This window comes from Entelurus aequoreus, linkage group LG03, assembly GCF_033978785.1.
Source record: "Entelurus aequoreus isolate RoL-2023_Sb linkage group LG03, RoL_Eaeq_v1.1, whole genome shotgun sequence".
NCBI classification, from domain to species: domain Eukaryota; kingdom Metazoa; phylum Chordata; class Actinopteri; order Syngnathiformes; family Syngnathidae; genus Entelurus; species Entelurus aequoreus.
In genome coordinates, this window is record NC_084733.1 from 90,544,910 (window position 1) to 90,559,510 (window position 14,601).

Here is a 14,601-nt window from a genome sequence, read left to right on the forward strand (position 1 = left end):
ATATATATATATATATATATATATATATATAATATATATATTATATATATATATATATATATATATATATATATATATTATATATATATATATTTATATACATATATATATATAAATATATATATATATATATAGATATATATATATATCTATATATATAAATATATATATATACACATACATATATATAAATACATATATATATATATATACATATATATACACATATATATATATATAAATACATATATATATATATATATATATATATATATACATATATATATGTAAATATAAATATATATATCTATATATATATATATATATATATATATATATATATATATATATATATATATCTATATATATATACTTACGTATGTATATATATATATATACACATACATATATATAAATACATATATATATATACATATATATACACATATATATATATATATATGGGCTAATGTATATTACTTTATATAGATTCTACAAGAAACACAAAACTTAAAAACTAAATTATTTACAATTGCACACACAAGGTTTCTCGCAGCTTCACTCGTTGTAAAGGAAGATAATGTGCTTCGTACACCTGCAGGACCGCAAGCAAGGTCGCGGAGAAAATGCGGACTGGAATTTGAGTGATGTGGGCATTTTCTATATGAACAAGTGGAATGGATTGGATAGCGACGCACTAAAGGGGCTCTCTACCTTATGGTTATATGACTATTTATTTAAACTCATATTCGGGCCACTTTATAATGAATATGTCGGCATGTATTTGTAAAAAAAAAATATATATATATAACACCAAATTATTTAGGGGGGCTTAAGAATATTTTAGGGGCTTGAGCCCCCCTAAAATAGGCCTAACAACGCCAATGGCAGTCACTGTGCAGGGACATTCTAGAACTGCCAAGGCCATTCTTGGTACGGGGGTAATGTGGCCTGAGCGTGTCCAATGCTGAATGTGTGTACTTTACAATGTGTCTTGCAGATGTAGTGATCCCAGAGAGCCAGGAGGCCTTTGTTAGACTAACAGAGCAAACGCTGAGGTCCTCGGCTGGTAGGCTCCGTGCTAACCCCCAGCATGCCTCGAGGGCTCGGGAATAACAACAACTTAGACCTTTCACCACTTTTAGACTTGCTGTTCATTCCCACACTCTTTGCGGCACCCAGTATATAGTGTTTATTTATTTAAAAATTTAAAAAAATGGCAATTATGAAGGACAATATATTGTATAATTTTGTGAAAGTATTGCAATAAAGTAATTAAAAAAAAGGAAAAACTAGGATTTTTTTTGTACTTATTTATTTTTAATACATTCACTGTAGTGTTTATTTATTTAAAAATTTAAAAAATGGCAATTATGAAGGACAATATATTGTATAATTTTGTGAAAGTATTGCAATAAAGTAATTAAAAAAAAGGAAAAACTAGGATTTTTTTTGTACTTATTTATTTTTAATACATTCACTGTAGTGTTTATTTATTTAAAAATAAAAAAAAGGGCAATTATGAAGGACAATATATTGTATAATTTTGTGAAAGTATTGCAATAAAGTAATTAAAAAAAAGGAAAAACTAGGATTTTTTTTGTACTTATTTATTTTTAATACATTCACTGTAGTGTTTATTTATTTAAAAATAAAAAAAATGGCAATTATGAAGGACAATATATTGTATAATTTTGTGAAAGTATTGCAATAAAGTAATTTAAAAAAAGGAAAAACTAGGATTTTTTTTGTACTTATTTATTTTTAATACATTCACTGCAGTGTTTATTTATTTAAAAGTAAAGAAAAGGGCAATTTTGAAGGACAATATATTGTATAATTTTGCGAAAGTATTGCAATAAAGTATTTTAAAAAAAGGAAAAAAATACAATTTTTTTTGTACTCATTTATTTTTAATACATTCACTGTAGTGTTTATTTATTTTAAAAAAAAAATTAAGAAAAGGTCACTTTTAAATGACAATATATTGTATAATTTTGCAAAAGTATTGTAATAAAGTATTTTAAAAAAGGAAAAAAATACGATTTTTTTTGTACTTATTTATTTTTAATGCATTCACTGTAGTGTTTATTTATATACAAATAAAATGGCAATTATGAAGGTTATTTAAATATAAAGAAAAGGGCAAATTTGAAGGACAATTGTTTGTATAATTTTGTGAAAGTATTGCAATAAAGTAATTAAAAAAAGGAAAAAATATGATTTTTTTGTACTTATTTATTTATTTTTAATACATTCACTGTAGTGTTATTTATTTAAAAATAAAAATAAATGGCAATTATGAAGGACAATATATTGTATAATTTTGTGAAAGTATTGCAATAAAGTAATTAAAAAAAAGGAAAAACTAGGATTTTTTTTGTACTTATTTATTTTTAATACATTCACTGTAGTGTTTATTTATTTAAAAGTAAAGAAAAGGGCAATTTTGAAGGACAATATATTGTATAATTTTGCGAAAGTATTGCAATAAAGTATTTTAAAAAAAGGAAAAAAATACGATTTTTTTTGTACTTATTTATTTTTAATACATTCACTGTAGTGTTTATTTATTTAAAAAAAAAAGAAGAAAAGGTCACTTTTAAATGACAATGTATTGTATAATTTTGCGAAAGTATTGCAATAAAGTAGTTAAAAAAAAGGAAAAAATTAAATTGTACTTATTTATTTATTTTTAATGCATTCACTGTAGTGTTTATTTATATACAAATAAAATGGCAATTATGAAGGTTATTTAAATATAAAGAAAAGGGCAAATTTGAAGGACAATGTATTGTATAATTTTATGAAAGTATTGCAATAAAGTAATTAAAAAAAGGAAAAAATATGATTTTTTTGTACTTATTTATTTATTTTTAATACATTCACTGTAGTGTTTATTTATTTAAAAATAAAAATAAATGGCAATTATGAAGGACAATATATTGTATAATTTTGTGAAAGTATTGCAATAAAGTAATTAAAAAAAAGGAAAAACTAGGATTTTTTTTGTACTTATTTATTTTTAATACATTCACTGTAGTGTTTATTTATTTAAAAGTAAAGAAAAGGGCAATTTTGAAGGACAATATATTGTATAATTTTGCGAAAGTATTGCAATAAAGTATTTTTAAAAAAGGAAAAAAATACGATTTTTTTTGTACTTATTTATTTTTAATACATTCACTGTACTGTTTATTTATTTTTAAAAAAAATAAGAAAAGGTCACTTTTAAATGACAATATATTGTATAATTTTGTGAAAGTATTGCAATAAAGTAGTTAAAAAAAAAGGAAAAAATTAAATTGTACTTATTTATTTATTTTTAATGCATTCACTGTAGTGTTTATTTATATAAAAATAAAATGGCAATTATGAAGGTTATTTAAATATAAAGAAAAGGGCAAATTTGAAGGACAATGTATTGTATAATTTTGTGAAAGTATTGCAATAAAGTAATTAAAAAAAGGAAAAAATATGATTTTTTTTGTACTTATTTATTTATTTTTAATACATTCACTGTAGTGTTTATTTATTTAAAAATAAAAATAAATGGCAATTATGAAGGACAATATATTGTATAATTTTGTGAAAGTATTGCAATAAAGTAATTAAAAAAAAGGAAAAACTAGGATTTTTTTTGTACTTATTTATTTTTAATACATTCACTCTTTGCGGCACCCTGTAACAACACTTTTTCCACGCACGGAGGCTCAGTTCCATTTCGTCTTTTTGGTCTCCTCGCATTGCTCTTAAATTTGCAGAAGAGAAATGGAAGTGAGTCCGAGTCTTCTTTTTTCTAAATGTGGCTTTCTCACTTTTGTTTTCATTTTTTGGGTGCTGTGTGGCTACAATAACCTCTTTCTGTGCTTCAGCATGCATCCACCTCTTCTTTTGGTGAAGAGAATGTGATTGTTGCACAGGCTCCGCCCACTAATAGACACACGAGGACCATTTTTGTGTCACCTCTCCTGTGGGCCTCATGTATTAAGCTCGTGTGTGCACGAAAAACCTGACGTACGCCCTTTTTTTGACGGCAAACATGAGATGTATCAAGAGTAAATGTGTTATGCCAACATTTGATGGGCATGACAACAACAAAAATCACCTTTTTGACAATGCATTTATTGCCTCATATTCATATTTACGAGGACGTCTATTATTTTACAAACCCCGTTTCCATATGAGTTGGGAAATTGTGTTATGCCTGGTGCACACCAACGGCGCTTGCCGCGCTTTAAAGCGGCGAGCAAAGCGCCGTCATTTTTGTCAATTTTTCCACGAATATCCCGATCTCCGAAGTAATGTTATGCTTTGATACGCTCTGGTACGAATTAGTTGCCGCTTTGTTACCTTTCCTCACGATTTGATGCCGCTTTGATCCCGCTTTGATACGCTTTAAATCACGCTTTGATACGTTTTATTGCGCTTTATTGAACTTTATTACGCTTTGATGCGATCCTGAAGCTTTAAATCAGGCTCTAACACGATTATCAAGCTCTGTCGTGCATTGTTACAACAAAAATAAGAAAAAAATGTGAAAAACTCAGTATACTAAGTTTCCCCCACATTTTTTTTAGATTTATCTATTTATTTGATTTCTCTTCTTGTTTTATTATATACAGGATAAAACACATCATGTAATAAAAAAAGAGAAATATGATAAACAAATAAGTAAAAAAAAAAGTGAAAAACTCAGGATACTGTTTTCCACACATTTTTTATATTCATTTATTTTTTCAATTTCTTTTTTTTCGTTATATTATGTTTTATATAGGGATGTCCGATAATGGCTTTTTGCCGATATCCGATATGCCGATATTGTCCAACTCTTTAATTACCGATACCGATATCAACCGATACCAATATCAACCGATATATACAGTCGTGGAATTAACACATTATTATGCCTAATTTGGACAACCAGGTATGGTGAAGATAAGGTACTTTTAAAAAAAAATGAATCAAATAAAATAAGATAAATAAATTAAAAACATTTTCTTAAATAAAAAAGAAAGTAAAACAATATAGAAACAGTTACATAGAAACTAGTAATTAATGAAAATTAGTAAAATTAACTGTTAAAGGTTAGTACTATTAGTGGAGCAGCAGCACGCACAATCATGTGTGCTTACGGACTGTATCCCTTGCAGACTGTATTGATATATATTGATATATAATGTAGGAAGCAGAATATTAATAACAGAAAGAAACAACCCTTTTGTGTGAATGAGTGTAAATGGGGGAGGGAGGTTTTTTGGGTTGGTGCACTAATTGTAAGTGTATCTTGTGTTTTTTATGTGGATTTAATTTTAAAAAAAAAACAAAAAAAAAACAAAAAACGATACTAATAATAAAAAAAAACGATACCGATAGTTTCCGATATTACATTTTAACGCATTTATCGGCCGATAATATCGGCAGGCCGATATTATCGGACTTCTCTAGTTTTATATCTTAATTTCTTTTATTTCTTTGTCATCTTAATAAATATCTATCTTTCATTTCTTATGCTATTTGACAATAATAAAAGGCATTTCTTTTATTTTTTATATTCATTTATTTTTTCAATTTCTCTTTTTTTTCCCCGTTATATTATGTTTTATACCTTCATTTCTTTTATTTCTTTGTCATCTTAATAAATATCTATCTTTCATTTCTTATGCTAGTTGACAATAATAAAAGGCATTTCTTTTATTTTTTATATTCATTTATTTTTTCAATTTCTCTTTTTTTTCTCCGTTATATTATGTTTTATATCTTCATTTCTTTTATTTCTTTGTCATCTTAATAAATATCTATCTTTCATTTCTTATGCTAGTTGACAATAATAAAAGGCATTTGCTGCCTTTTACACTTTGCGCCTATAACAGTCCGGATGGTTCTTTTCCTCTTTGTTCCAGAGGACACGACGTCCACAGTTTCCAAAAAAAAATTTGAAATGTGGACTCGTCAGACCACAGAACACTTTTCCGCTTTGCATCAGTCCATTTTAGATGAACTCAGGCCCAGCGAAGCCGGCGGCGTTTCTGGGTGTTGTTGATAAATTTAAGTTAAAGTTCAAGTTAAAGTACCAATGATTGTCACACACACACTAGGTGTGGTGAAATTTGTCCTCTGCATTTGACCCATCCCCGTGATCACCCCCTGGGAGGTGAGGGGAGCAGTGGGCAGCAGCGTAGCCGCGCCCGGGAATCATTTTTTTTGTGATTTAACCCCCAATTCCAACCCTTCGATGCTGAGTGCCAAGCAGATGGCTTTGGCTTTGTATAGAGGAGTTTTAACTTGCACTTACAGACGTAGCGACCGACTGTAGTTACTGACAGTGGTTTTCTGAAGTGTTCCTGAGCCCATGTGGTGATATCCTTTACACACTGATGTCGCTTTTTGATGCAGTACCGCCTGAGGGATCGAAGTGTTGGTTTTCGGCATTGCCACTTACGTGCAGTGATTTCTCCAGATTGTCTGAGCTTTGATGATATTACGGAGCGTAGGTGGTGAAACCCCTAAATTCCTTGCAAAAGCTGGTTGAGAAATGTTGTTTTTAAACAATTTGCTCAGGCATTTGTTGACAAAGTGGCGACCCCTCGCCCCCGTCCTTGTTTGTGAGCGACTGAGCATTTCACGGGAAGCTGCTTTTAATACCCAATCACGGCACCCACCTGTTCCCAATTAGCCCGTCCACCCGTGGGATGTTCCAAATAAGTCTTTGACGGAGCATTCTCAGTCTATTTTGCCACTTGTGCCAGCTTTTTTGAAGACACGTCGCAGGCATCAAATTCCAAATGAGCTAATACTTGCAAAAAATAACCAAGTTTAGCAGTTTGAACGTGAAATATCTCGTCTTTGCAGTCTATTCAATTGAATATAAGTTGAAAAGGATTTGTTGTATTCTCTTTTTATTGACCATTTACACAACGTGACAACTTCACCGCTTTTGGGTTGTGTACTTGGATCTGAATTTTTTATTGCGTCCACCGTTTTCTGGGATTGAACGTACGCCAATTTTTTTTTGGTAGAAAATCTACGCGACCATTAATACATGAGGCCCCCCGATTCTCTTATCTGGCCGGAGCCTTTTTCTTTACGTCGATCGTACGTGCCGTAGTCGTCACCATAATGAGTATTTAACATTGCGTCAACAGGGGAGGTGGCCTCAACGGACTCCAACGTCCCCCAGCTGGACGCTGGACTCAGCTACGCGCCCGCCGCCGTGGACTTGGATGCCTCTTACATGGGCTACGTAAGTTGCACTCTCGCACCGTCACCGCTGTATTACAACTAAAACTCTCTGACCGCCGCAGATGAGGCTGCTGGGCGAGTGCCGAGGCAACATCAACACGGTGAAGAGGATGGGCTACGAGCTCAAAGAGGAAGAGGACACCGCGTCCGGACTGGCCAATCCCAGCATCTCCGAGTCCCAAACATCTGGTAAAACTCTCCACGACGTGGACCAGGGGTCACCAACCTTTTTGAAAGCAAGAGCTACTTCTTGGGTAGTGATTAATGTGAAGGGCTACCAGTTTGATACACACTTCAATAAATGGCCAGAAATAGCCAATTTGCTCAATTTACCTTTAACTCTGTTATTATTAATAATGAATGATATTTACACTTAATTGAACGGTTTAAAAGAGGAGAAAAACAGGAAAAAAATGACAATTAAATTTTGAAACATAGTTTGTCTTCAATTTCGACTCTTTAAAATTCAAAATTCAACCGAAAAAAAGAGAAAAACTTAAAAAAATAATTTACGGAACATCATTAGTAATTTTGCCTGATTAAGATTAATTTTAGAATTTTGATGACATGTTTTAAATAGGTTAAAATCCAATCTACACTTTGTTAGAGTATATAGCAAATTGGACCAAGCTATATTTCTAACAAAGACAAATGGCAATTTTTTCTAGATTTTCCAGAACAAAAATTTAAAAAAAAAAATCAAAAGACTTTTAAATAAAAAAAAATAAATAAAATAAAAAAATGTTTTTAAAAAAAAGACTTTGAAATAAGATTCAAATTTAATTCTACAGATTTTCTGGATTTGCCAGAATAATTTTTTTGAATTTTAATCATAATAAGTTGGAAGAAATATTTCACGAATATTCTTCGTCGAAAAAACAGAAGCTAAAATGAAGAATTTAATTAAAATCTATTTATTATTCTTTACAATAAAAAATTTTTTTTTTACTTGAACATTGATTTAAATTGTCAGGAAAGAAAAGGAAGGAATTTAAAAGGTAAAAAGGTTTAAAAATCGTAAAATCATTTTGAAGGTTGTATTTTTTCTCTAAAATTGTCTTTCTGATCAAAGACAAATGGCGATTTTTTCTAGATTTTCCAGAACAAAAATTAAAAAAAAAAAATTCAAAAGACTTTGAAATTTAAAAAATAAAAAAAAATTAAAAATAAAAATAGAAATAAAATAAAAAAGACTTTGAAATAAGATTCAAATTTAATTCTACAGATTTTCTGGATTTGCCAGAATAATTTGTTTGAATTTTAATCATAATAAGTTTGAAGAAATATTTCACGAATATTTTTCGTCGAAAAAACAGAAGCTAAAATGAAGATTTAAATTAAAATCTATTTATTATTCTTTACAATAAAAAAAATTTTTTTTACTTGAACATTGATTTAAATTGTCAGGAAAGAAGAGGAAGGAATTTAAAAGGTAAAAAGGTTTAAAAATCCTAAAATCATTTTGAAGGTTGTATTTTTTCTCTAAAATTGTCTTTCTGAACAAAGACAAATGGCGATTTTTTCTAGATTTTCCAGAACAAAAATTTAAAAAAAAAATTCAAAAGACTTTGAAATTAAAAAAAAAAAAAAATTTAAAAATAAAAATAAAAATAAAATAAAAAAGACTTTGAAATAAGATTCAAATTTAATTCTACAGATTTTCTGGATTTGCCAGAATAATTTGTTTGAATTTTAATCATAATAAGTTGGAAGAAATATTTCACGAATATTCTTCGTCGAAAAAACAGAAGCTAAAATGAAGAATTTAATTAAAATCTATTTATTATTCTTTACAATAAAAAAATTTTTTTTTACTTGAACGTTGATTTAAATTGTCAGGAAAGAAAAGGAAGGAATTTAAAAGGTAAAAAGGTTTAAAAATCCTAAAATCATTTTGAAGGTTGTATTTTTTCTCTAAAATTGTCTTTCTGATCAAAGACAAATGGCGATTTTTTCTAGATTTTCCAGAACAAATATTTTAAAAAAAAATTCAAAAGACTTTGAAATTAAAAAAAAAAAAAAAATTTAAAAATAAAAATAAAATAAAAAAGTATTTTTTCTCTAAAATTGTCTTTCTGAAAGTTATAAGAAGCAAAGTAAAAAAAATGAATGAATTTATTTAAACAAGTGAAGACCAAGTCTTTAAAATATTTTCTTGGATTTTCCAATTCTATTTGAGTTTTGTCTCTCTTAGAATTAAAAATGTCGGGCAAAGCGAGACCAGCTTGCTAGTAAATAAATACAATTTAAAAAATAGATGCAGCTCACTGGTAAGTGCTGCTATTTGAGCTATTTTTAGAACAGGCCAGCGGGCTACTCATCTGGTCCTTACGGGCTACCTGGTGCCCGCGGGCACCGCGTTGGTGACCCCTGACGTGGATCATACGGGAAGTAGACCGAGGTTGTTTTTTTTATTTTATTTTACAGGTGTGATCGAACGCTGGGAGCTCCTGCAGGCTCAGGACCTCAGCAAGGAGATCCGCACCAAGCAGAACCAGCAGCAGTGGCAGCAGCTCAACTCGGACCTGAGCAACATTTGCGCCTGGCTGAGGGAGAAGGCCGACGAGCTGGAGCAGCAGCGGAGGCTGGACCTCGGCACCGACATCCAGACCATCGAGTTTCGCATCAAAAAGCTCAAGGTGAGAGTAGGGATGATGTTTGATAAGAAATTATCGAGTTCGAGTCTATTATCGAATCCTCTTATCGAACCGATTCCTTATCGATTCTCTTATCGAGTCCAGATAGGTTGTTACAGTATATGGAAAACAAACCCACAATATTTGGTTTAACAAAAGCTCACTTTTATTATATAAGAAAAAAATAAAATCTAATAAATAAATAAATATTGACTGTTACCCCCCTAAAAAAATAAAATAAATAAATATTGACTTTTGTTACCCAAAGTATATTAAGTGGGATTTTTCATAAAGACAAATATATACAGTAACACAAAAACAAGCTGTCTCTGTGATCACTATAGGTGTATAAATAATAATATAGTGTTAAATAAAATCAGTCCCTTGGGCACAAAACTGAAAATAATACAGCTCTCCAAAAAGTGCACTTCTGCTGCTATTGGAACATATCAATCAATCAATCAATCAATCAATCAATCAATCAATCAATGTTTATTTATATAGCCCTAAATCAAAAGTGTCTCAAAGGGCTGTACAAGCCACAACGACATCCTCGGTACAGAGCCCACATACGTAACTGTTTGTTATGATGCTTTGACATTTTTGCACTTTATTTCTTTATTGAAAGAAAATTGTTCTTGTTTGCAAATGTGGTTACAATGCTAAAAAATGAAAAGTTAAAGCTAAAAAAAGAAATACACTACCGTTCAAAAGTTTGGGGTCACCCAAACAATTTTGTGGAATAGCCTTCATTTCTAAGAACAAGAATAGACTGTCGAGTTTCAGATGAAAGTTCTCTTTTTCTGGCCATTTTGAGCGTTTAATTGACCCCACAAATGTGATGCTCCAGAAACTCAATCTGCTCAAAGGAAGGTCCGTTTTGTAGCTTCTGTAACGAGCTAAACTGTTTTCAGATGTGTGAACATGATTGCACAAGGGTTTTCTAATCATCAATTAGCCTTCTGAGCCAATGAGCAAACACATTGTACCATTAGAACACTGGAGTGATAGTTGCTGGAAATGGGCCTCTATACACCTATGTAGATATTGCACCAAAAACCAGACATTTGCAGCTAGAATAGTCATTTACCACATTAGCAATGTATAGAGTGTATTTCTTTAAAGTTAAGACTAGTTTAAAGTTATCTTCATTGAAAAATAAGGACATTCTAATGTGACCCCAAACTTTTGAACGGTAGTGTATATAAGAAAAAAATAAAATCTAATAAATAAATAAATATTGACTGTTACCCCCCTAAAAAAATAAAATAAAATAAATAAATATTGACTGTTACCCAAAGTATATTAAGTGGGATTTTTCAGAAAAACAAACATATACAGTAACACAAAACCAACCTGTCTCTGTGATCACTATAGGTGTATAAATAATAATATAGTGTTAAATAAAATCAGTCCCTTGGGCACAAAACTTAAAATAATACAGCTCTCCAAAAAGTGCACTTCTACTGCTATTGGAACATAACTGTTTGTACAGCACTGCACATCATAATGCCGGCGACAGTTTTGATGTTAAAGGTCTAAAAAAATGACATAGAACATCCGGTGGGCCGGATTTAAAATCATAACAATCCGCATGTGGCCCAGGTCTGTATTAAATGTGTTCCTTCTTTCTGTTTTGACATAAAACAATACATGTACTGCATGCAATTGCATATACTTTATTCAATATTATCTGTGCTGCTGAATTCCCCCCAGGGATCAATAAAGTACTTTCTATTCTATTCTATTGAGATGGTAATCGATCAGGCTGTGTACTGTACTGTGTGTCCAACATGAAGACACCACACCATGTGTGCAGGAGCTGCAGAGGGCCTGGGACAAGCGCAAGGGGGTGGTGATGTCCATCAACCTGTGCAGCACAGACTTCCTGCACTCGGACACAGGAGAGTCCAAAGAGCTGCAGGTCAAGCTGAAAGACATGAACAACCACTGGGACAAACTGGCGGCCTCGCTGGACCAGTGGAGGTCTTCACTGCAGGGAGCTCTCATGCAGTGTCAGGTGGGGGTCTTACTCCTTGCACTTGTTACTACGCACCACTGTAATTACCAGCCGTTACCTTTTATCAACGGTCATACCAATCATTTGTGTAACCTACTCAGTGTCCGCCCTGAGATGGGTAGGTTGTGAGTTCAAACCCCGGCCGAGTCATACCAAAGACTATAAAAATGGGAGCCATTACCTCCCTGCTTGGCTCTCAGCATCAAGGGGTGGAATTGGGGGTTAAATCACCAAAAATTATTCCCGGGCGCGGCCACCCCTGCTGCTCACTGCTCCCCTCACCTCCCAGTGGGTGAAGAACAGGGGACGGGTCAAATGCAGAGGACACATTTCACCACACCTAGTGTGTGTGTGTGACAATCATTGGTACTTTAACTTTACTTTAATACCTTTTATTAACGTCATACAAATAATTTGTGTAATTACCAGTCTTACCTTATATCAACGGTCATACCAATCATTTGTGTAATTACCAGTCATACCTTTTGTCAATGGTCACACCAATCATTTGTGTAATTACCAGTCATACCTTTTATTAACAGTCATACCAATCATTTGTGTAATTACCAGTCATACCTTTTGTCAACGGTCATACCAATCATTTGTGCAATTACCAGTCATACCTTTTCTCAACGGTCATACCAATCATTTGTGTAATTACCAGTCATACCTTTTATTAACAGTCATACCAATCATTTGTGTAGTTATCAGTTATATCTTTTATCAACGGTCATACCAATCATTTGTGTAATTACCAGGCATACTTTTTTATCAATGATCATACCAATAATTTGTGTAGTTATCAGTTATATTGTTTATCAACGGTCATACCAATCATTTGTGTAATTACCAGGCATACATTTTATAAACGATCATACCAATCATTCGTGTAATTACCAGTCATACCTTTTATCAACGGTCATACCAATCATTTGTGTAATTACCAGGCATACTTTTTATCAACGGTCATACCAATCATTTGTGTAATTACCAGTCATACCTTTTGTCAACGGTCATACCAGTCATTTGTGTAATTACCAGTCATAGCTTTTATTGCAGCCCTTTGAGACACTTGTGATTTAGGGTTATATAAATAAACATTGATTGATTGATCAACGGTCATACCAATCATTTGTGTAATTACCAGGCTTACCTTTTATCAACGGTCATACCAATCATTTGTGTAATTACCAGGCATACCTTTTATCAACGATCATACCAATCATTTGTGTAATTACCAGCCATACCTTTTATCAACGGTCATACCAATCATTTGTGTAATTACCAGTCATACCTTTCATCAACGGTCATACCAATCATTTGTGTAATTATCAGTTATATCTTTTATCAACGGTCATACCAATCATTTGTGTGATTACCAGTCATACCTTTTGTCAACGGTCATACCAATCATTTGTGTAATTACCAGTCATACCTTTTGTCAACGGTCATACCAATAATTTGTTTAATTACCAGTCATACCTTTTATTAATGGTCATACCAATCATTTGTGTAATTATCAGTTATATCTTTTATCAACGGTCATACCAATCATTTGTGTAATTACCAGTCATACCTTTTATCAACGATCATACCAATCATTTGTATAATTACCAGGCATACCTTTTATCAACAGTCATGCCAATCATTTGTGTAATTACCAGTTATACCTTTTATTAACGGTCATACCAATCATCTGTGTAATTACCAGTCATACTTTTTATCAACGGTCATACCAATCATTTGTGTAATTATCAGTTATATCTTTTATCAACGGTCATACCAATCATTTGTGTAATTACCAGGCATATTTTTTGTCAACGGTCATACCAATCATTTGTGTAATTACCAGTCATACCTTTTATTAACGGTCATACCAATCATTTGTGTAATTATCAGTTATATCTTTTATCAACGGTCATACCAATCATTTGTGTGATTACCAGTCATACCTTTTGTCAACGGTCATACCAATCATTTGTGTAATTACCAGTCATACCTTTTGTCAACGGTCATACCAATCATTTGTGTAATTATCAGTTATATCTTTTATCAACGGTCATACCAATCATTTGTGTGATTACCAGTCATACCTTTTATTAACGGTCATACCAATCATTTGTGTAATTATCAGTTATATCTTTTATCAACGGTCATACCAATCATTTGTGTGATTACCAGTCATACCTTTTGTCAACGGTCATACCAATCATTTGTGTAATTACCAGTCATACCTTTTGTCAACGGTCATACCAATCATTTGTGTAATTACCAGTCATACCTTTTATTAGCGGTCATACCAATCATTTGTGTAATTATCAGTTATATCTTTTATCAACGGTCATACCAATCATTTGTGTAATTACCAGGCATACCTTCTATTAACGGTCATACCGTTAATAAAAGGTATGCTAAGGATAATATTTGAATATTGTTTTAATATTGTTGTGTAGCACTTTGGAAACATTTTGTTGTTTAAATGTGCTATATAAATAAAGTGGATTGGATTGGATTGGATACCAACCATTTGTGTAACTACCAGTCATACCTTTTATCAACGGTCATACCAATCATTTGTGTAATTACCATACCACCGCTCCCAGTCTGCGGAACGCTCTCCCTGACCACTTGAGGGCACCGCAGACTGTGGATGCTTTTAAAAAAAAGGCTTAAAAAACCCTTCTTTTTTAAAAAGCCTTTTTT

At 31.6% G+C, this 14,601-nt stretch overlaps 1 protein-coding gene across 11 annotated transcripts in view; it reads left to right on the top strand.

Moving 5' to 3' along the window:
- syne1b (spectrin repeat containing, nuclear envelope 1b) overlaps window positions 1-14,601 on the top strand; it is a 318,672-nt gene that overhangs the window by 285,285 nt on the left and 18,786 nt on the right. For 10 of the 11 annotated variants that reach the window (XM_062043168.1, XM_062043169.1, XM_062043175.1 and 7 more), the window contains 5 exons: window positions 1,001-1,069; window positions 7,146-7,243; window positions 7,305-7,431; window positions 9,670-9,881; window positions 11,698-11,898. In XM_062043168.1, coding sequence (XP_061899152.1) covers window positions 1,001-1,069; window positions 7,146-7,243; window positions 7,305-7,431; window positions 9,670-9,881; window positions 11,698-11,898 — 707 coding nt within the window. The remainder of the gene's footprint in view (window positions 1-1,000; window positions 1,070-7,145; window positions 7,244-7,304; window positions 7,432-9,669; window positions 9,882-11,697; window positions 11,899-14,601) is intronic. The other variant, XM_062043173.1, reaches the window with a different exon arrangement.